The 27,629-nt window shown below is 33.5% G+C and overlaps 3 protein-coding genes across 5 annotated transcripts; 1 reads left to right on the forward strand and 2 right to left on the reverse strand.

Annotated features, from left to right (window-relative positions):
- Window positions 1-805: 805 nt before the first annotated feature.
- Window positions 806-1,961, reverse strand: LOC128194841 (uncharacterized). The gene is made up of 3 exons (XM_052871310.1): window positions 1,670-1,961; window positions 1,483-1,587; window positions 806-1,399 (listed from the first exon to the last, which is right to left on the reverse strand). The coding sequence occupies exons 1-3, from the start codon at window positions 1,865-1,867 to the stop codon at window positions 890-892; spliced, it is 813 nt and encodes a 270-aa protein (XP_052727270.1). The 5' UTR covers window positions 1,868-1,961; the 3' UTR covers window positions 806-889.
- Window positions 1,962-2,966: 1,005 nt separating this feature from the next.
- Window positions 2,967-11,231, reverse strand: LOC108332651 (uncharacterized). Its single transcript, XM_052871309.1, has 4 exons — window positions 10,974-11,231; window positions 10,750-10,851; window positions 7,139-7,198; window positions 2,967-6,690 (listed from the first exon to the last, which is right to left on the reverse strand). The coding sequence occupies exon 4, from the start codon at window positions 6,684-6,686 to the stop codon at window positions 4,392-4,394; it is 2,295 nt and encodes a 764-aa protein (XP_052727269.1). The 5' UTR covers window positions 6,687-6,690; window positions 7,139-7,198; window positions 10,750-10,851; window positions 10,974-11,231; the 3' UTR covers window positions 2,967-4,391.
- A 7,731-nt stretch (window positions 11,232-18,962) lies between these two features.
- LOC108334225 (regulator of nonsense transcripts UPF3) lies at window positions 18,963-25,923 on the forward strand. 3 transcript variants are annotated; one of them, XM_052871311.1, is made up of 14 exons: window positions 18,963-19,276; window positions 19,353-19,459; window positions 19,565-19,660; window positions 19,772-19,870; window positions 20,126-20,205; window positions 20,331-20,429; window positions 20,998-21,130; window positions 21,831-21,931; window positions 22,301-22,796; window positions 22,972-23,027; window positions 23,133-23,248; window positions 23,328-23,374; window positions 25,077-25,193; window positions 25,499-25,923. In XM_052871311.1, exons 1-11 carry the CDS (start codon window positions 19,113-19,115, stop codon window positions 23,172-23,174), a joined length of 1,473 nt encoding a protein of 490 aa, XP_052727271.1. In that variant the 5' UTR covers window positions 18,963-19,112; the 3' UTR covers window positions 23,175-23,248; window positions 23,328-23,374; window positions 25,077-25,193; window positions 25,499-25,923. The 3 variants fall into 3 exon arrangements, with proteins under 3 accessions (XP_052727271.1, XP_017425444.1, XP_017425445.1); XM_017569955.2 differs by having other exon boundaries at window positions 18,964-19,276; window positions 22,938-23,027; XM_017569956.2 differs by having other exon boundaries at window positions 18,964-19,276; window positions 20,998-21,100; window positions 22,938-23,027.
- Window positions 25,924-27,629: the final 1,706 nt, after the last annotated feature.

Consider the following 27,629-nt stretch of genomic DNA (forward strand, 5'->3'; position numbering starts at 1 on the left):
TATTCTTATCAACTACTTTGTCATATATATTTGAGGTAAGTATTATTTCAATGATAACATAGGTCTACAACCCAAGTTAATTTTATAAATATAACTAGTATTCTCCAAGGAATACTTACTTGGTAGTCACTCATACTCACTACTATATTCATAAATATTCACTCTCTTACTGTCTTGAGCATCAGAGAACTACAAAAATTCTTAAAATTACTGACGAAATTACGGACAAATTTTATCGACAGATTTTGAAATTTTAATTCACTACAAGAAAAAAGTGTATTACATACAGCAAAAATCCGTATATAAGACCCAAAATCCGTATATAATACGTGTTTATATACGGATTACATACGGGCAAAAATCCGTACATAATACCGTCGTAGCTAGGTTTATATACGGATTTATCCGTATATAACTTATATACGGAAATTATATACGGATATATTCGTATATAACCTATATACGGATAAATCCGTATATAACCTATATACGGATAAATCCGTATATAACTTATATACGGAAATTATATACGGATATATCCGTATATAACTTATATACGAATAAATCCGTATATAATGGTTTAAGAAGAGCTAAATAAATACCCTGTATATAGTAGTTCCCCATGCACAATATACAAGCAGACCTGGACATTATAGTGAACATTCACCATTGTTATAAGCAAACCTGGACATTATACATTGCACATTGACATATAAATTCAATAAGGTTCAGATACACTTAATCCACAAAGGAAACATTGTATATGAATACATAAATATTGTTTACATCAATATAACTGCAAGAATAAACATTAGGTAAGTTCATAAACAGATTGTAGTTGTGGTTCTAAATAAGTTCAACAGTAATGGAAATAAGTTCTATAAAAGGCCTAATAATGCATGTAATCATTTCCATCTTGTGGTTGTTCATCTGGTGGTTGCTGGTGTGGTGGTTGCTGTTCTGGAGGTTGCTGTTCTGGTTGGACATTATTGGGTACTTCATTTTGAACTTGAGGATTTTGAAGGTTTAAAAAGTCTTGTGCAGCTGCGGCTGCTGAAGGCGGAAGGAATGGCAGGAGGACGCCAATAAAGCCTTCAAACTTTTGAAGCTGCTGACCATATTGTTGTAACTGCGATTTCAAGTTAACAATTTCTTCTGAATTTTGTGGTTGAGCAGTAGAAGATGCCTGTGTCTGTTGGATGTAACTATCAACACAATCATCTTGGGAAGTGACATTTCCAATGCCGTATACGCATCCCTTGTATTTTCCACCAGCAGCCTCTAACCAACATCGGTTTCTCAATCTTTCCTCCTCCGCAGGGTCTAGAGGAGAAGATGTTGAGACACCAACAGATGTAGTCTCAGATCTTATTTGAGAAAATTTTGCAACAAATTGTTCCTTTTAAATGAATAAATATTATCATTACACATGAGGTTTAAAAACCGAAAATTTATAATGTGATAGAGTTAGTACAAACTTACATGGGTCCGCCTAGACCTTTCGTCCACAAATTCCCCTGTTGATTGACGAATATGTGTCTGCTGAAATATTTCATCAACATGCACAGACCGACCAAGCTCTTGTGACTGCAAACAAAAGGAGTTGTTAATAAATATTTGTAAAGTTTATGATTACAAATATAAGAAAAAAAATGTACAAGTTATATACCAAACGAATAGCATGCTCATGCACGCTTATAGATCCTCCAGTGTGCAAACAACCACCCTTTTCAGATGTCCGATTCTTCTTTGCTGTTTCACACTTTTGTCTATAAAGTGGCATGTTCCACTTTTCCAAAAGAGCATCCCAAGTATCGTCCCCCAGCCAATCAGGTCTTTTTCCTAGAGTTCTAGCTTTTTTATACATCTCTGAGAGTCTATGAGATGCCTTGGTGTGATAATTTTTTTTGACCTTTTCCTTCTCTGTTATATTAGAAATAATAGGTTTGAATAAGTAAACAAGTTCAAAGTATAAATTAAATGCAGGACACCAACTATTGACTTTGTAACAGCATTGGGAATGAAAAGTGTTTACCTTAAAACGTTCAAAGAAGACATCTCTGGTTGACTTAGGGATTGAGCCCCATGTTAGCCATGGCTCATCAAATTGTTCCTTGATGGTGGCTGTGATTGCCTTCGATGCAGTTTTTGTAGGATAAAACCTAAAACAAAATTAAACTCAAACATTACAATAATACAACAATGAATTGTCTATATATTAATTGAGTTAATTTTTTTCTTACCCTCCTCCAACGGGTGTAATCATTGGACGACTATTGGAACATTCTTCCACGTAATTGGCGGCTGAACTAGAATGTGGATCTGCATCCTCTATACCAGGTGATGGTGCAATATTTCTGGGATTTGATGGGTTAGAACCAACATTGAGAGAGAGTGAAGCCATTCGATGAGGAGGCACTTGGTATGGAGTGGGTGTCAAGCCAGGCACTTGTATCGGAGGTGGAAGAGATGTACCAATAGAGGTAGGTGTAGATGTAGGAACTTGAAGTGGAGTGGGAGTGAAGGCAGGAACAACTAATGGAGGTGGAACAAATCTACCAGTGGAGGTAGAGGTAGGTGTAGTTGGTTGACTGGTTGAACAAATTTCATTATTGAAACGTGTCATTAACTTCACTACATAAGATTTCTTCCCCTTCCCCTTATCAGAATTTCCTGAAGGTGGAATAGGAGGGCCAGAAGGACCTGATGCCATATTCTTGAACATAATATATATTTTTATACAATAGCATAAAAGAAAATTTAGAAATAGTACAATCAGAGATAAAAATGTGTAACAAGTAAACCAAAAACAATATTATACTCCAAAAACAAACAAAAAACACGAGTACAAACAAACACATCAACAACAGATGAAATCACATTGTTTCTGGCTTTGCAATAAAACTCTATTAGTAAATGTTTAATCTTAAGACTTACATTGATAAGAACTTAAGATTGTGGACAACATTATAAATGCAACAAAAATAAGGAGGGACACACCCTAACTCAATTCAGTGCTAGAACTATGAAATTCATCTTCATTGTCATCTTCACCCTGTCCCTCTGCATTGTATTCTTCTGATTCCGTTGTATCTTCATCTATCTGCCCTTGAAATGATGAAATATTGTTAGGGTTCACTTCTTCAAGACCAGCTTCTACATCTTGTAATCGGACTACTTCTTCAACTTCAATGATGTCATTAACATGTGACATTTCCTCCACTTGGTATGGCACATCGGCTTCTACATCATTCGAATCAATGCGACCTCTAGGCTTAGTTTTTATCGGAACACACCAACCTCGTTTGTCCGTGCGTGATGTAGGATATGGTACATAATACACTTGTTGTACATTATGTGCAATTATAAAAGGATCAAACAACACATATCTTTTATCCATTCGAATATCCACAATGCCATACTTTGAATCCACCCTTGTACCTACTCTCGATGGATCAAACTAATCACAATAAAATAATACAATTTTCTTTTCTGTGGTTGTTGAATTGTATTCCAACTCATAAATGTGTTTAATGACACCATAGAAATCATCTTGACCTCCTTCTGTTAGCCCTTTAACATGAACCCCACTATTTATTGTCTTCTTGCCCTGACTCCATGCATGGGTATGAAATTTGTATCCATTAGCAAAGAATGTGTGCCATTCCTTTACACACCTTAAAGGACCAAGTGATAAATCTCTAAGATGTTGGTTCCTCACACTTAAAGGATCGTTATGAACCTACAACCATTCAGGATATGAAACTATTCAACAATGTAATGATTAAAGAATTAAGGAAGAAATGAATGTGTAAGAATGATAGGAAGTCGTACTTTTTGCCTGAACCACAATGGGAAATTAGTATGTATGTATGTCGAACTGTTTGACTCAGATAGTTGATAGGTATGCAAGAATGAGCTGTCGACATGTACGACCATATTAGATCAAAGACAATTAATTATATCAAATGAAAGAATTGGGAAATATAATTTATTTTGGGAGGCTTACTCAAGGTAAGGTTCAACTTCATTGCAATTGATCAATACATGAACATGAGCTGATCTCAATTCTTCATCACTTAACCAATGTGTTGATTCCCTCCCAGAATGACGGCCAGGTTGGTCAAACACTAATAATGTTGTCGTAAAGCTTTCTATTTGAATGTCTACTTCATTTCTACTGCTTTGTGGTGTTAACATGAAGTTTTTGAAATAGTGAGAACAAAAATGAGTTGTTTCTCTGTGCAAGTATGATGCGCAAATAGATCCTTCAACTCTAGCTTTATTCTTTACTGAACGTTTAGCATATCCCATGAACCTACAAAATTGAAACTGATGTGTTAGGGTTTTTGAATTATGCCTAGTAAATTGAACAATAACATGTCATATTGTCACCTTTCAAATGGGTACATCCACCTATAGTGGACTGGTCCACCAAGTCGTGCCTCATATGGAAGATGGATAGGGAGATGTTCCATAGAATCAAAGAATGAGGGAGGAAATATTCTCTCCATCTTGCAAAGAATGATTGGAATGTTTTCTTCCATCTTCGCTAGGTCATCCTTGTTCAATGTAGTAGAACACAAATCTCTAAAGAAATGACTTATCTCTGTAATGGGATTCAAAACATGAGACGGTAAAGAACTAAACGCTATAGGAAGTAAGCATTCCATAAACACATGGCAGTCATGACTTTTTATCCCAATGAGCTTTCCCCTATTCACATCAACACACCTTAACAAGTTAGAAGAATATCCATCAGGCATCCTAAGACCTTTTACCCAATGACAGACTTGTTTTGTTTGGTCTGTTGAGAGTGTATAATTTGCTTTTGGCTTATACATGTTTCCATTGCTATGACTTTTTAGCTCCAAATCTTTTCGTCTACAGTACAAAGCTATATCGATTCGGGCCTTCTCATTGTCTTTTGTCTTCCCCGCAACATTCATCACAATATTAAAGATGTTGTCAAAGAAATTTTTTTCAATGTGCATGAAGTCAAGATTATGCCTTAACAAATTATCCTTCCAATAGGGTAGATCCCAAAAGATGCTTTTTTTCGTCCAATTATGCCACTCACCGTATCCATCAATTCTTGGTGCACCATTTTCAGTTATTTTAGGATAACCATTGATTCTATTCCAAACTTCTGGTCCCGTAAGATATGGTGGTGCGTCATCCATCTCCACTTCCCCCTTCTTGAAAGCATTCCTATTCCTCCTAAAAGCATGGTCATTCGGTAAAAACCTCCGATGGGAGTCAAACCATGAATTTTTTGCCCCATGATATAATCTAAAAGCCTTTGTATGCTCCATGCAATGTGGGCATGCCAGTTTACCATGAGTGCTCCAGCCGGACAACATACCATAAGCAGGAAAATCATTAATTGTCCACATTAGCATGACCCTCAAAATAAAGTTTTGTTTCCTTGAAATATCATATGTCATCACACCCGTCCACAGCTTCTTCAATTCGTCTATCAAGGGCTCTAAGTACACATCTATGCCAACCTTTGGATTGAATGGCCCGGGAATAAGACATGTCAAGAACATATAAGGTTTAGACATGCACATTTCTGGAGGAAGATTATAAGGGGTCACAATAACTGGCCAACATGAATATGGTATATTTGATGCCTGTACATATGGGTTAAAACCGTCAGAGCATAAACCGAGTCGTACATTGCGTGGCTCGATACCAAAGTCAGGATATACTCTATCAAAGTGCTTCCAAGCCTCTCCATCACATGGATGACGCAAAACACCATTCGACGACATGTTCTGATAGTGCCATGTCATTTGTCCTGCAGTTTGTGTTGAGGCATACATTCTTTGTAGTCTGGGAATTAATGGCAAATAGAACATTGATTTCATAGGAACTTGTTTTGTAGTAGTTGCTCCCGTGTTACGTGGTTGATATCTTGGCTTTCCACAAAATTTGCATTCAAGCAACGCGTCATCATTCTTACCATATTCATTATCATAGAAGAGCATGCAACCATCCACGCAACAATCAATCCTCTGCGATTGTAATCCCAACTTTGATACACACTTTTTTGCATCGTAGTATGTTTTAGGCAAACCTGATTTGATGGGTGTTGCATCCATAACCATTTTTGCAATAAAATCTATGCATTGGTTAGGAATATTCCAATTTGACTTGCAAGCTAATAGTCTGACACACATTGATAATTTCGAGTCTGATGCTCCTCCATACAACGGCTGGTTTGCATCCAACAAAAAATTAAAAAACCTTTGTGTTTCTTCATTCGGAGCCTCTTCAATGTTATTAGAAGTAGATGCTTGCCACGACTCATTTTGCCTAAGAGCATCATGCACCATGTCTTCCATTGTTTGAAATTGGTTAATTTGACCACCTTCCGTCTCTACAGCCATCGAACTGTCATGATTCTGTACATGATCTTCTGGCATTATTTCCCCATGATCCTCCCAAATGAAATAATTAGGCTTGAAACCGTTCTTGTAAAGGTGAACCTTCACAACTCTTTCGTGCAGAATCTTTGTACAATCGCACTTTAAACATGGACATCGAAGACCCCCATCTCTACGATAACGTTGTTGTTCACAAGCTTTACTTATAAACTCTTCAAAAGACTCTTTCAAAGCACCTCTTCCTCTATGACACCTATCGTACATCCATGAACGATTTGGTTGAGCATGATCCATGTTTCTGTACATAAATCGATTACAAAACAATTAGCCAATGGTTAATACACGTGTCCATATTAGGACACGTGCCCTATCAAATGGCTTCCTAAAGAATAACCTAAATTATTTTAGGTCCTTTTCTCTCTATCATACAACGTTTTTCTACATGTCTCTATCTTAGTATTATTTTTGTACATGTAAATCACTATGTACAAAATTGTTTTAAGCTTTCAATATACAAGGATATTGGCCAACCTACAACGTTGACCTAAGACTCTAACTACAACCAAACATAGTTAAAGAAAAAACAAATTATGCTAGACAGGAGTTGATGTGTTTAATTGTTTTGCTAAATAATTTAAATACATAAGATAAATATTTTAACAACTAAATAACCCTCATAATATTTTAGGTACAGTTGCATAAGCATACATTGCAAAAGTACAATTATTAATTGGTTCAGGTCTTACTAGGAGCTTTGGTTGATAAAAGAACCTTGTTGTATACTGGATTGCAGGTACCAAGTGCAACTACAAAAGAAACATGGCATATCAATTTATAACAAAGTATTGGAGGGGAGGCGAATTTCAACTACTTTTCTATCAATGGGAAACATTTTAACAACATTCCACTAAGTAAAACCCAAAGAATATTAGGAATAGGAAAATCCATGCCAAAATTGGCACGTGAAATTATTTAAAATGTAACAAGAAATTACCTAACAACAATTATTCTATATTTATATTTATATTTATATTGTAATATGAATTTGTTTAAATTTAATCACCTAACAAGAAATTATGACTTCTTGAACTGTACAGAAAAAATTATAGTCTTTACTTTAATCCAAGCTATACTATAGAGTGGGTATCTAAAGTATATAAGAGCTTTCGAGGTGGCTTTTTTCTGGACCGAAAAAAAAAAGCCTACTTTTATTTCCTCTATATCAATGGTTTGCATGCGAAGGTTTGATTACAAACACAAGTTCTATGTCTGAACAACATTCCATGCTTGAACAACAGTTCATGGACTAATTGTGTTATGCACTAAATTGTACTTGAAGTTGAAGTTCAAACAAGTCAAATACTTCAAGTTTAAATTAATCAAATATTTCAAAATCTCATCATATAATGGACAATTTTCATTATATAAGTGTTTAAATATACAAAGTAATAATAAAAACTATTCCCCCATGTGTTTTGTTTTTTCCAAATTAAACAGTAATATTTTATTGAGGTTCTTCTTTAGGAATGAGGTTGAAATATTGATAGAAAAAGTGGAGGAGAATGACAGGTTCTTCTTCTTTAGCACAAGGACAGGAACATGTTTCATTAGCAGTGGCAGTGGACGAGGTTGGTAAATCACAAACTTAGCTCTCCACCAAGGAACGGATGAATAAATGAAGATTAGTTTGTTTAATTTAGAACCTGTTTTTCATGTTTATTGTGCATCTGTGTAATACTATGAAAATTTGAAGATATTGGGGTAGATATTAGTGTGGGAACAGTGCATGTTTAAAGGGGTGAGGAGTTCAACTTTTAGTATTATAGTGACTACTTTCGAACTAAAAAAGATTGAAGTAGATGGTTTCTACTCTCATCTGCAATAAAATTTGAAGTGAATAGTAAAAAAAAGGGTGGAAATGGTAGTGGCAAAGGAAGTGATAAGAAACACAAGATATGGAATCATATATCTCCCTATTATTGATTCAGAAATGAGGGACAGTGAATGCGTGTACTGGACACCCAGAAGTAATAAGAAACACAAGAAAATGATGGATGCTAAAGGCATCTTCTTCACTGCTGAAAGGATCAGCTACCTTGGTCACAAGACAAACCCCAAAATGAAATCAGAATGCTATAATATTACCAAGGCCATGCATATTCCAGTCCCCACCAATACTGTTAAAAACATTACACTGTCCATAATATTATCCTCGATTACTTAATAATAAACTAATGGTTGAGATCTTGCATGACCACTAAACAAACACTTATCTTCATCAGTTGTTTATAAATGCTCTTGAAGTTAATCAGAGTTGTTTAGCAAAAAACAGTGACTCAACAAATGATATGACAGAGTTCATACGATCATTGTCACTTCAAAAAAAGTATATTTTGAGTGAAACAATTAGTTAAAAAATGTTTGAACTATTACTATTTCAAGTTAATTTTAGGATTTACAAAATTAATTATAAAATTCATTGTAATAACATTTAGCATAAGATTGATTTTTTTGTTTAATATTTGAATGCATTTGATAGTTTTCAAACTAATTTCGCTCTCTAAATAATATTAGGAGGGAAATCAATGGATTTGTGGATAAAAAACAACTTATTCAATCATCAGATCAAACTTGTATTTCAGATTTAGCCATTTGTTCAAGAGGATTTCTTTTTTCCTATTTAGCTATTGATCTGATCTCTGTTCTTATTTACTTAGCAGTCTTTAGAAACTTATTTTTAAATGTTTTAATGGTTTAATAACAGTTTAACCATTTTGACAGTTTTAAACAAAAAAAAAATGGCAAAAATAAAAGGTGACCAAAGATGAAAGGAAAACAACTACATTAATAAATACATCACCATATGCTATAAGCTTGTGCAAAACAACCATTGATTAATCTTAAAGAGAAGTAGAAACCAGTATATGGACAAAGCAATTGAACATCAAAACTCTGAAACTCAAGCAGAGCAATGTACTATATTTAAAGAAGCATGTAAGTGTATGTATGTTACATGAAAATTCAAAACCATCAATACCTGCCCCTATACTCATTGTATTCATCTTATTCAGAATCAAATCACGTTACCGGATAATTAAAACCAAAGGTTTCTGAAAATGTGAGTAATATTTTTGCAATTTTTTTATATTATCATATTATCGTTTCTGTGTATATTCTTTTCCCCGAATAATTTATCATCTAAAACTAAAACTTGTTTATTTTATTCCCATTTTAAAAATATTTTTATGAAATGAAATTGATAGTGTAAATGAGAATTCGTTATCACCAAAGATTATATAGCATGAGCTATAAGGATCTATTACAGTTAACAAGCAAGGAATAACTATACAAAACAAAAAAGAGAAGTTAACTCATGACATCAAATGATTAACATTTAAAATAAACGCTACTAGTAAGGTAAGTTTTTTCTCTGCTATTTTTTATTCCAGTAAGCTTCAAAGAAATTAGATAAACTAAAACTAGTCTCATCAAATATGGTTGCAATTGGTTAAGCTACACCATATATGAATTCTATTTATTCTTGGTGAAATCGAAATGAGGATAATATTATTAGTTTTCTGTCTGATTTTTATAGGTCTACTATGTATTTACACTTTACTTTCAAGACTAATATATACATGAAAACTTCTTTTTTCCTAACCTAGACCTGTATATAGTAGAAATTAAAGTTTAGCTAATGGGTGCGCATTGATCAAACCATGGACATAGACAAGTAATGTTTTGCTTCAAATGTTACAGGGAAATTAGAAGAAAGATAACATCTTCTTTTAAGCATGTAAGTTTCTTTGTTTGCTGTTGATGTTGAAAACACTGTTGCATCACCATTAACACTGTCGACAGATTCTTCTTTAGGAATGAGGTTGAAATATTGATAGAAAAAGTGGAGAAGAATGACAGGTTCTTCTTCTTTAGCAGAAGGACAGGAACATGTGTCTTTAGCAGTGGCAGTGGACGAGGAAAAAATGACAGGAACATGTGTCTTTAGCAGTGGCAATGGACGAGGAGAATGACAGGTTCTTCTTCTCCTTTATAGTATCATTCATATGAAACAAAGCTTATGATATGAAGGAAAAAATGAATTATGAAGCAAGGCGTATTTTACATTGTACTCTGTTAGCTTATGCTTATGATATGTCCTTTTGTTCTTTTTTTATTGTCAATACAATTATTCTTTTCCCCTCAATTATAAATCTTACATCCACATATTATTGTTCAACAATAATTGGTTGCCCATTACCATGCTGGAATTACTTTGAAGAAAACTCATTCATGGAGGGAAATTAAAAACCGAACTACATTGCATACAAAACCGAGCAAGACAGGAAATTAAAAACACCTTTTTGTGGTTCCTTCGGCCTTCGCAACACCAAGTTCTATGTCTCAGCTTAAACCGCAACACAGCAGCCTCAATCGATGCCTCGTCAAAATCCAACTACGTCTTCCCAGACGAACCAAAAATGGGGCAATGAAAATCAAATCAACACAGATTAGGGTTCAATTTTAAAGATTTCTAACCATTACAGATTACCATAAACATGAACGAATAGAAGAATCACTTACCAAATTTAGGGCTCCAGAGAAGAATGATTTACAGCTGCAGAGAAGAGACGATCTAGAGGGGAGGTGACTGAAGATTTGAGACGAATGTTCGACACGAGAGCTGACTGAAGGTTGGAGAGGAGAGGTGAATGAATGGTTGATGAAGATGACTCCACAAAGAAGAGGGTTCGAGAGCAAGAGAGTTCGAGAGAGAGAACAAAGTTCTAGAGTTCGAGAGAGAGAACAGAGTTCTAGGGTTCGAGAAAGAGGGGAAAATGCTTCTTCAGAGTGTGATATGCAGCTCCAGCATCCAATTAATCAGAAAAAAAAAATTAAAAAAATAATTTCCCACATCCGTATATAATATCCGCAGTTAACAACTTCGTTCTAACTGCATACGGATACTACGGGTTATATACGGATATATCCTTGGATAATTTTCCCGCCACCACGCGCAAACTTTATATACAAAATTTATATACAGAAAATTCCGTATATAAATCCGTATATAAAGCCTTTTCTGGTATCCGTACATAACTTCCGTATATATTGCCTCATTTATATACGGATTCACATCCGTATATAATTGTCCGTATGTAATTTCATTTTTTCTTGTAGTGATTACTAATGAATGTTACCGACGAATTTATTACCGACGAAAAAATCTGTCGATAAATCCGTCGGTAATGCTTATTTAATTTACCGATGGAAAAATCCGTCCATAATCACGAGTCAAACCACCCATCACCACCGCGAGAGCTTCGTATTCCACCTGGAAACACAAAACAAACCTAAACACGAAGCAAATCACGATTCAACTTGTGGAAAGAAATCACAAAATCCAGAAACGTGAAACCAAAATCTCGTGTTCTTCTCCCTTGCACAAAGCCCAAAAATTAGATTGAAGATATTGTTTGGAACTTGTTTATTCTTCTGAATTGTTAAAGATAAAAAAACAAGGAGAATAGGGAAAGAAGATGAACCAGGTCACAATGTTTACCGATGAATTTATTGATGGAAAAATTTATCAGTAATCACCAACAAATTTACTGTCGGTACTTACCTATGTCTAATATGGTAGGTATAAATTACTTACACTAAGTTTTTGTGGGTAGAAATTATTTTTTAATTTTGTATATGTATGTAGAATATCATAATGCTTTAAAACATCTTATATTTATAATGAAAGCATTTTTACGTTTTATCTATATTAACTCATGTTAGCAAGAAAATAAAGTGGTAGGTACACCTTTACTTATATCACTTGTGGTTATGATGTTGTTGTGTTTTGTTGTTGTTGTCTACAACATTCTAAGCTGAGACCTTGAATCATTGGGCTCATATTACTACAAAAACGAGTTTCGACATCAGTTATTTTGACATTTAACATCAAACCAAACTTCGACGTCATAACGGAAGACGTTAGAAGAAAAAAGTGACGTTGAAAGACATTGACTACCATGGAATCCAACGTCTTATGATGACAACTACAAGGGGATCTGACATCCTAGTCCATTGAGCACATACTTGAACCATTGAACGCAAGTTTTTGGGGATGGGAAAAGGAGGCAAATGACGTTGGCATTACCATAATCGATGTCAATTAATGTCTGTTAATGCAATAACGTCAATCCTAGCTTCTTTTAAAAAACAATTATTCATTTTTACAATTTTACCAAACCTAAAAGCAGAAAACCATCACACTTTAGCATTTGAATATTTTCATAACATATTTTCAACTTTGTATGAACTAATTAAAGTTGTAATGTAAAGTTATCACAACTAAAATTAAAAACTAAAGCTATCAAAACTAAAAGTATTAAAACCAAACTAATGTATGTTCTAACTCTATCGCTCCAAAAGATATGGTATCCACTCTTGTTATATCTTCTTTAAATTGGCCTCCATTATTATTGATGGATTTTTTAACCTCTGCAAAAGTAACATAACTTCATTATGTTTGCACTTTAATGTTTAAAGTTGAATGTGATTTGTAATATGTGAAAAATATGTATTATTACATTAGTCCAATCATCTCTAATTACTGCTTGAATGATGATTTTGATCAAAGACATGACATAGTAGTCGTAAGCCCATGAATCAGACTGTTTGTTATACTAAAAATGATAAAGAAAATAATCAAATATCCAAGTCAAAAGTTCACATACGAAAATTAATAACTTAAACATTAATGAGTTCCAACCTTTGGATACAGTATTTGAAACATAGGTTAATATCAATATCATAATGAAGTGATATGAAAGAATGTAACACTTACGTTTGTAACAAGGATTTCAAGTCAAGTTTCATCTTACTATGTAGGGAACAAAACCATATAATTGTGTATTGTCTTAGTATGATGATCATCAGTTGCCAATGAACCCTATCATGAATCACAAATATTGAGTCGATTAATTAAGTAAACCTTCATAAAATTTTACAATCAGTAACACATACCTATCAATGTATGGTGCAAGGTACATCTCTCTTTTTGACTCAGTCATCCACGTTCGCAAATATGTTTGCTTGAATTCAACTGTGTTTCCAAAAGGTTGAATGGTTTGAGGTTCAAAAAATATATATGTGGATGCCTAACCTTGGTCCACAATGACTGTGTTCATGTACCTATAATAATAAAGTTAAGTATATATTAAAAAGTAACAATTTGAATATCTAAATATGGAAGACAATGAAAAATCTTACATGCACCATAGTTGTAGGATTGAAATATTTAACATCATGTCTCCCACAATGACCTTCAATGCATCATTTAGAGTAATATACACTGGCACATGACACTAGAGACCAAATATTCTTAAATCCCACTTCATCTTTATCAGCCCTTTATTCAACCTATATAATTTCGTCATCAACTTTGCTAGAGGATCATCCTTTGCTTCTAGCATGTCATCATTTTCATGGATCATAGGTTGACGCATAGGCTGCTTCTCAGGATGGGATAATTGAAATAAATTTTGACATTTGTTTCTAGGTTATCTAACATCTTACATGGCTAAATTTTCACTTTGATGCCTAATATTTTAATAAATTTACCACATTTAGATGTCAGACCACTAACCACCAACATCTAAATTTGTACTTTAGCATCTCAATGTCTTTTGAATTCAATTTCGAATAATACACGCAAACATATGACGTTGAAGTAGAGGATTTCTGATGTCAAATAAGTATATGATGTCGGAGGGTGATATATTCGATGTTTAATAGATGATATTAATTATAGCAAATGCCACTGGATATTTTTTATGTTGATTTTTTGTGATCTGACGTTGCACGTGAGGTGGAAGACATATTTCGCACTCTGACATCACTAATGGATTTTTTCCCAAGGGGATTCATTTGGAGAGTGATTATATAATTATGACGTAAGTCTAACCCGCATAAGATATTGACACCACTTTTAATAAAAAACCTCAAGGTTTTACGTTAATTGTTGTTATGGTTATGTTATTGTATTGTTGTTTTTACCTATTACCTTGAGACAATGAGTTTATGAATCTTTTCTCTTATATGGTGTTTAACTTTGTCATTTTTATCCAATGTGAGATTGAGAGTCACACTTGGATTATTCCCAACAGTTACATTATAATACTTTGAATATGATCTTCAACATTAATGCTATGTGTGGTAAAATTGAAGTGCAATTGTATTTGGTAGGAGAATAAATAAGGAGAAGATCAGATTGCAAGTTGTTTGGTAAAAATGAAAGAAAAGAAGAAAAGATGAAAGTTAGTAGTTCAATGGCAAATTATTTTTATGAATAAAAAGGAGAAATAATAAATATTAGTTTATAATTTGATTACCCAACTTAACCATTTCCATTTTTGCTAGCAATGGTTCAATCATGTTAGTAGTTCAATTAATTGCACTTCAAATCCATCTTTTGACTTGTTTAATACTTAGATACTTACATGCAATCCATGTTATCATATGGTGTATAAATATGTCTCCTAGATATATTTATCAATCTTCTTAAATTTTAAAAAGTTATCGAGTTCTATCCATTTTGATTGTTACATAACAACTTATAACTTAGTATTCTCCATAAGCTTGTATATATAAGGTTTAATATAAGATAATCAAATGTGTATGAGATTATAATCAATCTTTACATCTTTTCAAGTATAGGAAATCAATTTTAGTAAATTGTAATTGACTTTCACTGTTGAAAATTTCAAGTATATGTAAGATTATGTGTTACGAACAATATAATCTTATTATATCTATTTGATCTTTCATTCAATATTAAAATGTTTATTGTTCCAAAGTCTCATATTGCTTACAAACTGAGGTTAATGGTAACTTACACACATCCTTCTCTATTAATTTACTAATGCATCTTTTAAGGACAAAATCATGACAAAAACATCAAATTCTTACTTAAACAATATTTTAATTCTAAATCACACCTACCATTTGTCCTCAATTGAGAGCTTTTTTTTATATGATCAAAACCTCACATTGCTTAAGAGTAGAAATAAATGATAATTTATGTTTACTTTTCTCCCTTAACATACATGTCTCTTAAGAACAAAAGTGTGACAAAGTAATCGAACTTCAAAATAGATAATATTTCATATGTGTAATTTATCCCAAGAATGCTATCTTAGTAAACATATGAAAATTACAAACTATTTATTAGTACCAATATCTTTGTTGGCCAAACTAGAAAAGACACTTAATGATACTTTTGACATACATTGTGAGTTTGAAAGCATTTTCCTCCATATTGAACTCGTTGGTAACCAAAAGACTAAGCATGGCCAATACTCTCACTTGTTAGTTTCTTCTTTCCTAATGAGATATTTCTGAGTCCATAAGATTCAAAAAAATAAAAGACTCAATCACCTATCTTATTTATGATATTTACATATATTCTCGTTGTTTCATATATTAACTCTATTTAATATTTAGTTTGACATAAAAAGGTTGATTTTAATCATGTTTTTGCAATACTACAATTTATCGAATGATATTGTGAAAAAATTATTATTTTGTCACTTTTAAATCTATCAAAAGATTATTAAAATTCAAAATTGATTTGTAGAAAAAAATATTAATTAGTCAACAATGGATATTCATATTAGTAAATAACTCATCAATTTTGAATTGGAATAGTCTTTTAATAAGTGAAGAGTTGTCTCAATTTAACTAGAGAACTTGTTCTAATAAATATCAATCTTTTTCTTCAAGAGCTTGAGTTTCACATCTTCCAAATTAAGTTAGTAGTGTGGTTGGAAATTCATTTAGTCGTTGTAATATTATTAATGATATTAAACAATATTAATAGTTGTGTATAAGTTTACAAATATTCCAATTTTATTGATTTTATATTATAATTCTCCTTCGACAATAATATGTAGATATGAAACTTTATATACCAAACAAATTAGTGTATAAAAAACATAATTAATATGTACCCATTTTGGATTTAAAATTATTTGTGAGTTGATCTACATGTACACAATGTTTTTCAATATTAATATTGTATTAATCATATACAAGAACATTAAGAATTGATTTATAAAAATTAAGTATATCAAAGACATTGACATGCAATATCCTTATACAACACAATATATAAATATATGTTTAAAAAATTTGTAAAAACTTGACTATAAATAATATATATTAATATTTTCATTCATTAAATATTAATTGAAACTAAAAAGGAAAAGGACATATATTTGTTTATATCCTTATACCACAAGGCAGGAATTGTGCTAACGTAAAACAACTAATCAACCTACTTAGCAGACCTCCACCAACTTCAGTCGCCACCCTCCTCCTTCTTAACACATGCAAGACCAAAAGGTTGTTAGCAAGGCTTCTTCTTTAACGTGCAACACCATCGCACTACTTCACGGTCATGTGATGAAGGTCTCATAATGAGCTTTCCTTCACAACACTTACACCATCTCCACCAGGTTCACAATTCCTCCACCACCTTCACGTAGCTCCACTAGTTTCATGTAACACTTGCAACACATACACGAGTTAGTGTGCTTCCATTACAAGCAACTCCATGGACTCCTACTACAACATGGACTCTCGAGTTGCTAGATGAACTCTGGCATACCTCTCTGCATCACGTCCAACTTTGTCACCTATCAAAGCGCGCATCACCGTTGTTGGAACCTAATCCAAGCCTATCTAAGCTTGCTGGAACCGAATCCAGACCTTGGCGGAACCAAATCCCTCAACAGCGAAACCGAATACAATATCACGTTGTATTTCTTCTATGGAGTGAAACCGAATACTCCATAGTTGGAACTGAATCCCACGCTTAAAGAACCGAATACAACTTCTTCAACCTCCTTCAAGCCCTCTTCTTCATCTTCTTCATCTTCAACCTTGCTCTCTTCTTCATCTTCTTCATCTTCAACCTCTTTGCTCTTCATCTTCAGCCTCCATTCTTGATCTTCATCTCCAACCAACATGCCTCCAACCTGCAAAAAGAAGAAAAACCTCACAAAAACAATTACTTGATGAACTTTGCTGCATTGAACACACCACACCAACTTCACTTCAGTAGAAACACTCGCGCACCACACCACACCAATGAGTTTAACTGCTTTTGCCTAAACTAAATACACCAACTTCAGTTAATACACAAACCAACCAAATGTACCAACCAGCGAGTGTGTTATGGTATTCGGTGGTCAAAAGTTTTAAAATTCAAAGTTGTATTGGCCATGAATCTTTCCTGTGTGTGGTTATGTCAAAGCAGAGAATCAAATCTCTACATAAGCCAACTAGGGCACGCGAGACGCAAAAGTAACAAAGTTACTTGTGACCTCACAATGTTTAACAGTGTATGAAAGTTTACCAAAAGTTAAAATATTGTGTTCTTCATTTATTATTAACCATGAAAGTTTGGAATCGATTATACAAGAGTTGGAATCAAATAGCTTGCATTTTGGACGTGGTATTTGAGAAAAAGTTGAGGGCAAAGTTGAGATTTTACATCAAATCGCTCCAAATCCGAGCAAATGCGCGAGTTATCAAAAAAGTGTATATCTCACAAATTATCATGAATCCGTCTTCAACTATCCACTCAAACGAACCGCTAGTCATCTCACAAATCTGTCTTACTTAATCTTTTTCAACAATACATTTATCTCATCCGAATACAACGTTAAAATACGATTTAATATAACTTTTTGGATAAATTGAAAAATATTTATATTAGTTTATTAAGGATAAATATTCAAAATCTTTTATTTTAGTTTTACTAGTTCTTTTCAGTTCACCAACATATTGTATTAATCATATTCAATGACTTATTTAAAAAGAAGAAAAATAATAATAAATATTAATAAAAAATTAGACTAACTAAGAATTGATTTATAAAAGTTAAGTATATCAAAGACATTAACATTAACATGAGATATCCTTATACCATACTATATATAAATATATGTTTAAAATGTTTGTAAGAGCGTGACTATAATTAATAAATATTAATATTTTCATTCATTAAATATTAATTGAAACTTAAAAAGAAAAGGACATTTATCTTTGTTTATATCCTTATACCACAACACAATTTTACATTACTTATTTATGTAATGACAAATATTATTCAGAAGCAAAAATGGTGACTCTTTGTCACATAAATACACGTTTTATGAAGAAGACTCAAATGTTGTTAAGTACAACAATTTTCGAAAAATAAGCTCCTATAAACAAATAAATTTATATTTTTTGTGGTTAATTTGTAAGCCTAATTCATGGTAAAATGCATAGGTTCCTTTTATTCATATTGTATAAAATAATATCACGGACAAACAGAAGAGGTTAATTTTGATTTATTTTATAGTTATCTCAGAACAAAAAGTGTATCTCGGTTTTCCCTTGACATTTATTTGAACTTTTTTAAGTTATTACTTACTTTTAACAATTTATATAGAAATTAATAGAGATAATAAAATATTATTAGTGTGAGTATATTTTGTTGGGTTAAATAGAAAAAAAAAAATGATGGAAGAAGAGGACGCTTAATTGTTAGGAATTAGGTTATAGGAGAGAGAAGTTATTTTAAAGAGGAGGAGAGAAGAGTGAATTTGGAATTGAGAATTGGTTAAGAAATTAAGAAAAGAGGGAAGAGAAAGAATGATGTGAAAGAAAAAGTGAGTGATGATGGAAGAAAGGAAGATGAAGGTTCGGTCGGAAAGGGAGAAGACGAAAGTGGTGATTAGGCATTTGCCTCCTTCTCTCACTCAATCCGATCTCTTCCACCACATCGATTCGCACTTCGCTTCACGCTACAATTGGTTCTCTTTCAGACCCGGCAACACCAGGTTTCTTTCAATCCATTCAAACGCGATTTCTTCCTTCATTCATTCAGTCCTAACAAAACCCTAACCATATTTGCAGCCACAAGCGTCAGAGGCATTCCCGAGCCTATATAGACTTCAATTCTCCTCATGATGTTTTCCAGTTCGCTGAGTTCTTCGATGGACATGTTTTTGTTAACGAGAGAGGTAATTTGTTTGTGTTTCGTTTTTTCTTTTACACTTCACGTCTTTTACTCACTATGTCACTGCACTGCTGTTTTCATGTTGATTTATTTATTTTTTTTCAATCAGGTGCCCAACATAAAGCGATTGTTGAGTACGCCCCTTCCCAGCGTGTTCCAAAGCCAACTACCAAGAAGGACGGACGTGAAGGGACCATCTACAAAGGTTCGTATCCTTGTGATTTTTGTTGTCGAATTGTGTAACATGCTACATGATGTGCTCTTTTTTATATTTATGATTTTCATTTTTTTTCTTCTTTATATTTCACAAGGACAGATCCAGACTATCTGGAGTTCCTCAAACTCATTGCAAAGCCACATGAGCATCTTCCCAGTGCAGAGATACAATTGGAAAGAAAAGAAGCTGAACAAGCTGGTTAGTTATTATTACTTCACCAACTATACTTTATTTACTTTTATTTAAGTGTCTTCATAAATAAACATTAGAAACAACATCACGACGCTTCTGTCTCTGCCATTGCTGTGTTTTTTTCTCCACTTGTTGTATTGTAAATGTGTTCTGGAGGATCTTAGCTCTAGGTTCTAGGATAAACGTGTCCATGGGGATTTATCTGTGATTCTGAAGACAAATTTCAGTACCATTTGTCTCATTCTGTATCTTCCTTTTCAGGGGCTAACAAGGAAACACCTATTGTCACTCCCTTGATGGAATATGTTCGACAGAAACGTGCTGCTGACACTGGTATGCAGGTAATGTTCTGGGTCTGCGGAGCTATTTTTTCGCTGTTTCTTTTGTGTCGTGTTTAGGATCTCCGGGGTGCATTTAATTCATTGTTTATTACTTTGTTGATTAAAAGAAAGCTTTATTTTCACAGGCCTCATCAGCAGTGGCAAAAGTTAGCAGAAGATCCAGAGCTGCTTTGCCTGGCAAGCCTGGCTCGGGCAATACTAAACGAGGATCTGAAAAGAAGAAGGTAAACCTTTGTAATTGAATGCACATGTACTGTTATTGCTGTTGTGGATGCATAATTACGCAAGTTATTTTGAAGCTTTGACTTCATCTCATAAAAGCTGTATGTTTTCTGTTGATTGAAGAAAGCCAGTGTAAACTATTTTATTGGCTTATTGCTTCCAAAGTGGCCCTTTAATTTTAATCCTCTTAGCTTTTTAATGTTCAATAATAGTATTGTTGATCTACTTAGTGGCTGATCAAATAATTCAAGGGAATTTATTGATGCCTAGAAACCAATCTGTTTGTGAACTGGTTAAGTATGGGTATATGGGCATATAGGTAGTTATCTAGTTATCTATTTGCTTTGATAGTACCCGCTCAACCTTTTTCTTCTCAACTTTCTTTTGTCATTGCATTTGGGCTTCTTATTTTGTTTTTCTAATGCTAATAATTCTGAAAATATTTGTTCTTTTATGCCTCAGTAGTCTGACTTTTCCTTTGCTTGATTGATATATAGATGTTCTATTTATGCTTGCAAAAAGAACAGTGGACTGTGTTACTTACTGAAAATTGGCTTTGATTATTGTCAGTATGTTCAGAAGGACAATGCCAAGAGTGCTGTTCGCAGAGAGTCAAAAGACAAGTCATCCTTTATTGTGGTTCCCCGGCGAGAGGATCTATCAGCTGAATCAAGTATGAAAGGAATTTCTGAAATTGAAGCATGTAATTCATCTTTTCTGACTTTTGATTTTTAGTTATTCTACATCTGCACATCTAATGTTGTATTATCAACTTTCACTTCATGAACAGAATTCTGAGTTGTTACAAATCAATGTGTATGCTGTATTAAGTTGCGTTCATATTTAGTCAAGATGCCTGACATGCAGTCTAGCATGACCTCAGCTTTTTGTCTCTGCAGTATCTTGCAACGCAACCATTTTTGTTCGCTGCTTATGGTAGTTCCTAGATTGTACTTATAAATGTTGTATGATTGGCATGATGTCTTAATTAATAAGTGTGTTTGTTGTACTCCAATCCTGATTTCCAGGATGCAGTCAACGGAACTTTACTTGTTTTTCGGTTCAATGGAACTGAACCTCAATTCAAACACATGCGTCTCTTGAGTTTCATTCTGTTCTTCATTTACATTAACATATCATATTAAATACCATTGCATATCTTAAAAGCTCAAATCTTTCATTTTTGAGTGTTCTCTATTTTATGGAAGAATCCGGATCCCCTGCAGTCGTACTTTCTCTAAATAGTAGTGGACCTGACTTAGGAAAGTGGTGGTAGGAACCAACCCTCTTTTGGAGACATGCCTGCTGTTCTTGGAACTAAGATTAGCTGGGGATCTGGTCATCCATATTTAATTTGCATTTTTTAAAAGATTTTTTCTTATTTGTGATTGATGAATTTGCAGTGCATGGCATTGAAGGTTCCATTTCTGGAATTCCACTGTCTTCTGACTCGGGAAAGAAAAAAATCCTTCTTCTAAAAGGGAAACAGCGGGAAATTCCCAGTGTAGGTTTTATTTTACCTATAAAGGTTTCATTTCTTTTCAACTATACCTGCTTTTCCCCCATATTTCTGCATTTTCTAATCACATTTAATATGATGATATCTCTTATTTGCTTCAAAAATGATTTTCTTCATAATAAACAAGACTAAATAAAAGTATATTTGTCTAGCCTGCTATACAAGGTTTAGTTGGTGTGTTCAAGTAAACACCCGAAAGCTATTTTCTAGTAGGAAGTAATTTGAGTGTTACGTCTTCCTGAAATTATTTTGAAGCTGTTTAATCACTCTAGTGCACTGTGAAACCTGCGCTTAAATGTTAATAAGCTCATTATCGTAAATTTGCTATTATGAAAATTTTTATGGAATTTTCAGGCCACTGAGGGTACAGTAAAACAGCAAAACCTACAATCTGGAAATTCTCCTATTTCAACTCATCCAAAACAGAACCAGAGACGGGAAAATAGTGGAAGATTGATCAGGAGCATACTTCTAAATAATGAAGCTCGTCAAAGTCAGTCTACTACTGGGACACAACATAAAATTCAAATTTTAAGTTCAGAGAATGGGAAGCGACCACCTCGTCCTTTTGGTTCAAGGTCTGGGTTAAATGATCAACATTCATATCACGACACTGCACAAGTTAATTCTGAAGGGGATTCTAAGAGTGCTTTGGATGAAAAATTCGTAAAAAGGGATCCACATGGTTTGGGTAGTGGTGAGAAAACAGAAAAACGTACTAGAAGCAAGGATAGACCTGATCGTGGTGTTTGGACACCCCTTCGTCGTTCTGATGTTTCGCATGCTAGTAGTGACTACTCATCATCCTCAATGGCACAACCTACTCTGTCAAATCCTGAATCCACTGAAGGTATGATTATTGACTAGGCTATTGTGAGTTGTTTACAAACAAAATAAATGATATATTTATTTCCAATATTTAGTGTAAACAGTATGATATCACTGCCGTAAAAATAAAGCTGAGTTTGGTGGTATTTTTCTGCCTGAGCAGGAGAAGTAAAAGAAAATGTTACTTCTTGGAACAGGGGAAGTGAAATCTCTGCTTCTGCAGGTGGACGAGGCAATCCTTCTATTGAGAATGGTTGGAGTCTCTTTACTAATTGTTTATAAATTAAAGACTGAAAATAGAATTTATTTGTCTTATTTTTGTTTAAATTTGTTTCAAGCATACTTTTGAACTCTATAGGTTCCCAAAGAAATTTTGCACGTCGTGGAGCTTCCTATGTAGTGAAGGATGATGGTGCAGTCGGTATAAGTGAAGGGAAACATTCAAAGAAAAGTGTTGGGCACAGTGCTCATGAGGTATACATGTGATGCTGATATATTTTGGATTGTTAATTTTGTTGATTCATTGTGTGTAAGGTACTTCTTATGTCTGCAGAAGCAAGTCTGGGTTCAGAAATCTTCTTCAGGGTCTTAAAATATGTGGTAAGCCTGATTTGCATTTGTTCTATGTTGCCTCTTGTACCTGAGATTATTGTATTGGGGGAACTAGCACCTCATTCTGATATTATGATTTATCACTTTGAAAATTTTTGCTGAAATTTGTCTTGACTACTTGTAACTGTTATGTAATTGTTTTTTACTACTTTTGTTTTATAAATAGGTTAGAAATGTAGGTTCTCGACTGCTTATATTGTTCCCTTAAGTTGAGTGCACTTTAGAACTTTTTGATTAAAGATATGTTTGTAGAAAACATAGTGTAGATCCGCGGCTTGGGCTTCCATTAACCCTAATGTAGTTAAATAGAAAGGAGAAAAGGATGGAAAGGCCACGGTGTGGATTTTAGACCTCACTCATTATAATTTTTATTTATCGGTATTAATAACCAAACCATTTACCCATCTCCCTCTTCGCTATAATTTCATTTCATGTGATATTTTAAAGTTATTTTTCATTCCAAAGTATTTTTCATATATTTGTCCTAAGGTAGTCTACTATTTCTTTTATGTGATTCAAATGTTTACTGAATTTTAATCATGAAACTGAATTACTATTTAATGATGGCTTCATATATACTTGATTGAAGAAGATTACGATAGAGGTTTATCACATCAAAATAGAAATAATTATCTAACCAGTTGAAGTCTAAGTAAACGTTTGATGGATTGAAAACACGTTGAAATATGATTTCACATGTGATTAAAAGCTTTGGAATCCTTATATTCTGTGTATATATGAATGCATTTCTGAAGCAAATGCAAAAAAATGTCTCAAGTAGTTATTTTGGGAGTTTATTGCTTAAATCTTTGTTTATTATGACATCAAAAGGGTAGAAGTTCTTGCTTCTTTACATTAGGGTGGTGAGCTTTGAAAATGTACAATATTGTCATTCTGAAGTGAGATTTGAAACTTGCAGTGGTTAGCCATTTTAAAATATAGGCTGAGCCTGTGAATGCTAAGAGCTATAAGAGGAGGCTCCAGAAGAAATTAGAGGAGCCCTTGAACCTTGGCTCGCCTCATTCACTGATTAGGAATGGAGATGATAGATTCAAATTTGCTTTATAGATGGCAGTGTCAATGAATAGAAACATTAGATTCTCTAACTGTATCAAGTGCCAACCCATGGTTTGGACTTCTGTATACTCAGTGATGAAGAATCTGTAATGTCAAGCAAAATAGGTTCTTGCAGCACGTGAGAATTAGAATTGTCACCTTATAGAGACACAATCTTCTTTGTAATTGAAAATATGCTACGTGTACCATATAAGTGATTATTCTGTGACTGAATGTTTCTTTCCATGCTTATCTTCTCTCTCATGTGAAGAAAATAAAAACTAGTGGGTCCAACATAACTACACTGAGTTTATGTAAGAATTTTTCTGTTTACAATGATTGGATTATTTGATTTGGTTAAAATCTATTGAAGAAAGGTGATTGCTTGACTAAGTTTCTTTACCATCATGTAGTACTTGATTACTGTAATAAGTTTATCTGATACTTCTAAATGTCAAATTTGACATCTGGTATTGTAGATCACGGTGTCCATACTGGAAGATTTGAATTTAGTGTTGAACAAATGTGCCAGTACAAAATAATGATGTTTTACTTTTAATTTGGTTGGACATTCAGTTCAAGAGTATTGTTTACATTCAATATTGAAATTAACTTTAGGAATGTTATAAAACAGATTATGTCTACTCAGTCAGGACATCATTCCTGCAAAGTTGAGCTATGGTCTTTGTTAAGGATATCATTCATCATCCACAACTAATTAAGGTCAACCTGAGTCCAAGCAACTTGAAAGGTATGTGATCATTTTATACTTTTATTAAAATGACTATTATTGAATAGTTGAAAGTTGATTCTTTAGAAGGATGACTTAGTGTTAGAGCTCCTCACCTGGGAGGTTGGGGGAGGATAAATATATGTACAGCTCTATCCATACAACCTGAGAGATTGTTTGTGGAAATATAACCTATAACCTTCAAAGTCTCAAGGCAGGAACCTTACTGGATCTCATAAGACAGGGATCAATTTCTTTTTTATGTGATTAATATCATTCTTTCTGAAATTTTTTTGGCTTCTGATGTCACATCTGAATTTTTGCAGTAAAATGATCCGGTTGTTTGCCTGATGGAGCCTGCACAATAAAGGGAATGCAAAGTTACAGACCTCGTTGACATGATTATCTACTGAAAACAGATTGACATTGTTAACCATATGGGTGCGTTTAGACTCGTTATGGTTAGTGTCTCCTTGAATTGAGAATATTTCAGTGTTGCGAAATGTTTGTGTTTGGGTTGTAACTGTAAAGTTCTTGGTATATAACATGGGACACTATGTTGGAAAGAGTGAAAAATCTGGTCCCGTTCAGTGGACAAGTAGTTGGTTATATAGTATTTTGTATTAAAGGCTAGTAGTTTATTTTTAGCGTGCACATGGTGTACGTGATATTGTAAGGATATTATAACGCCCTTGGTCCTCAAGAAACACCCATATCCCATGAATGAAGATTTTTTAATATATTCGCTAAAGAGAGGAATTTTTGTGTAATTTCTAATTCCCCTTTTCTTTACACCTCATCCCTCTTTTAACCCTTTTTTCTTCCACCTCATCCTACCCTATTTTAATCCTTTTTTTTTTCTCATTGGCTTGGGGCAATTCCATTGTGCTGCATTTACCATGCCTTTTCGTTTCCTGCTATTTTCATCTTTTTCTTTTAATAATTTGATGAAGAGTAGTTTCTATCTTGTATTTAACACAACTTAAATTTGTTTTTAGTTGCATTAATTATTTCTGTAAAAAGTTCAACACTAGGAATATAGTGACATTGTAATGGTTTTCTTCCTTTAGTTAATTCGAAAAATAAGTTATCTATTTTTAATAAAATTCTTATAGTAGTAACTGAATTTATTAGGTACATTATTTTTAATCGAAGGAAGTTTGTTTAGGCTAAAAAAATTTGAAACTTTCTGTCGATGTAAGCTTTGGGAGAGTATTATTCTATCCTATAAACAACTTTTACTCGTTGAATGACAACTTTTTCACTCAGCACCATTGAATTACTAAGATCGAATTTCGTCTCTACTCGACGGATAACAAATCAAACATAACATCGTTGAAAACAAAACCTTCCTTTTAGTTTTAGAAGTCATGCTCATTGACTGAAGTATAAATTATTTAATTGATGAAAAACCACTTTTCTTTTATTTCAATTTCAACCATTACTTTTTTTAATAATATTTATATTATTAAGACATGATTGTCTAAACAAATCTTGTTTTAAAATTTAACAAAGCATCTAAATGAAATAGCATTTAACAATACAAATCGTCTAAAACAAAAATGGTATACATAAAAAATATCATAAATGTTGTAAGTTACTCAATAAACTATGCTAAGAACACATATAATGCCTATACGCTTACGGTCGTCTAATGTTTTAATGTATGTATGTACCAGTATTCTTTTTGATAGTTGTGTCATGCTATCTTTTTCTATGTAGATTATTTTAGAATCAGAACAACGTTGACAAGAAGATATTCTAGAAATATTTCTTTCATACCTTTTATCTGTCTCCTCCGTATACATAACACAGTTGCCTCTGCAAGGTGCAAAACAGCTTCTGACTTCACACTAAAAGGCTACATCCCTACAAAAAGGTCAAAGCTTTGAGTAACGGATCTCTTTTGAAGAAATCTATATAAAAAGGATTCAATGAAGAGAAGAAAATCAAGAATTATCCTTGCTAGCCATCGGGTTCTTCAAGAGAGAAGTAACCCTTTATCCCTATATGTCCAAGTTTGACCTTATTCTTGCTGAACATCCCTAGTTGCTTATGCCCTTTGAGTTCTTCAGGAATATGTCTTTCTTGATGTTGAAGCAAAATCAGTAAGGTTCTCGTCCATTGAGGAATGTATTTGTGGTGCCACATTTTATAGTACCTCGTCTACCTCCTGAGGACTTGAGACCTCTCAAGATGACCAAGGTAGAATTGATCAAAGACCTTCGTGTAGCGCCTACACGACCAATGCTGGCCAATCCCAAGAAGATTTGGTTTGTCAAGCCCTCAATGCTGGCCAATCCCAAGAAGATTTGGTTTGTCAAGCCCTCAATGCTCTTCAATAAGGGTTTTGGCAACAAAATATTTTTAGCAAAACTGATGAGTCTAGGCCTCTTCATGCTAGTTCAAGTCAGCATTCCCTTGACGAGTATGGAGAAGGGATACTTCCTCCCAACA

This window comes from Vigna angularis, chromosome 11 (genome assembly GCF_016808095.1).
Source record: "Vigna angularis cultivar LongXiaoDou No.4 chromosome 11, ASM1680809v1, whole genome shotgun sequence".
In the NCBI taxonomy this organism is placed as follows: Eukaryota; Viridiplantae; Streptophyta; class Magnoliopsida; order Fabales; family Fabaceae; genus Vigna; species Vigna angularis.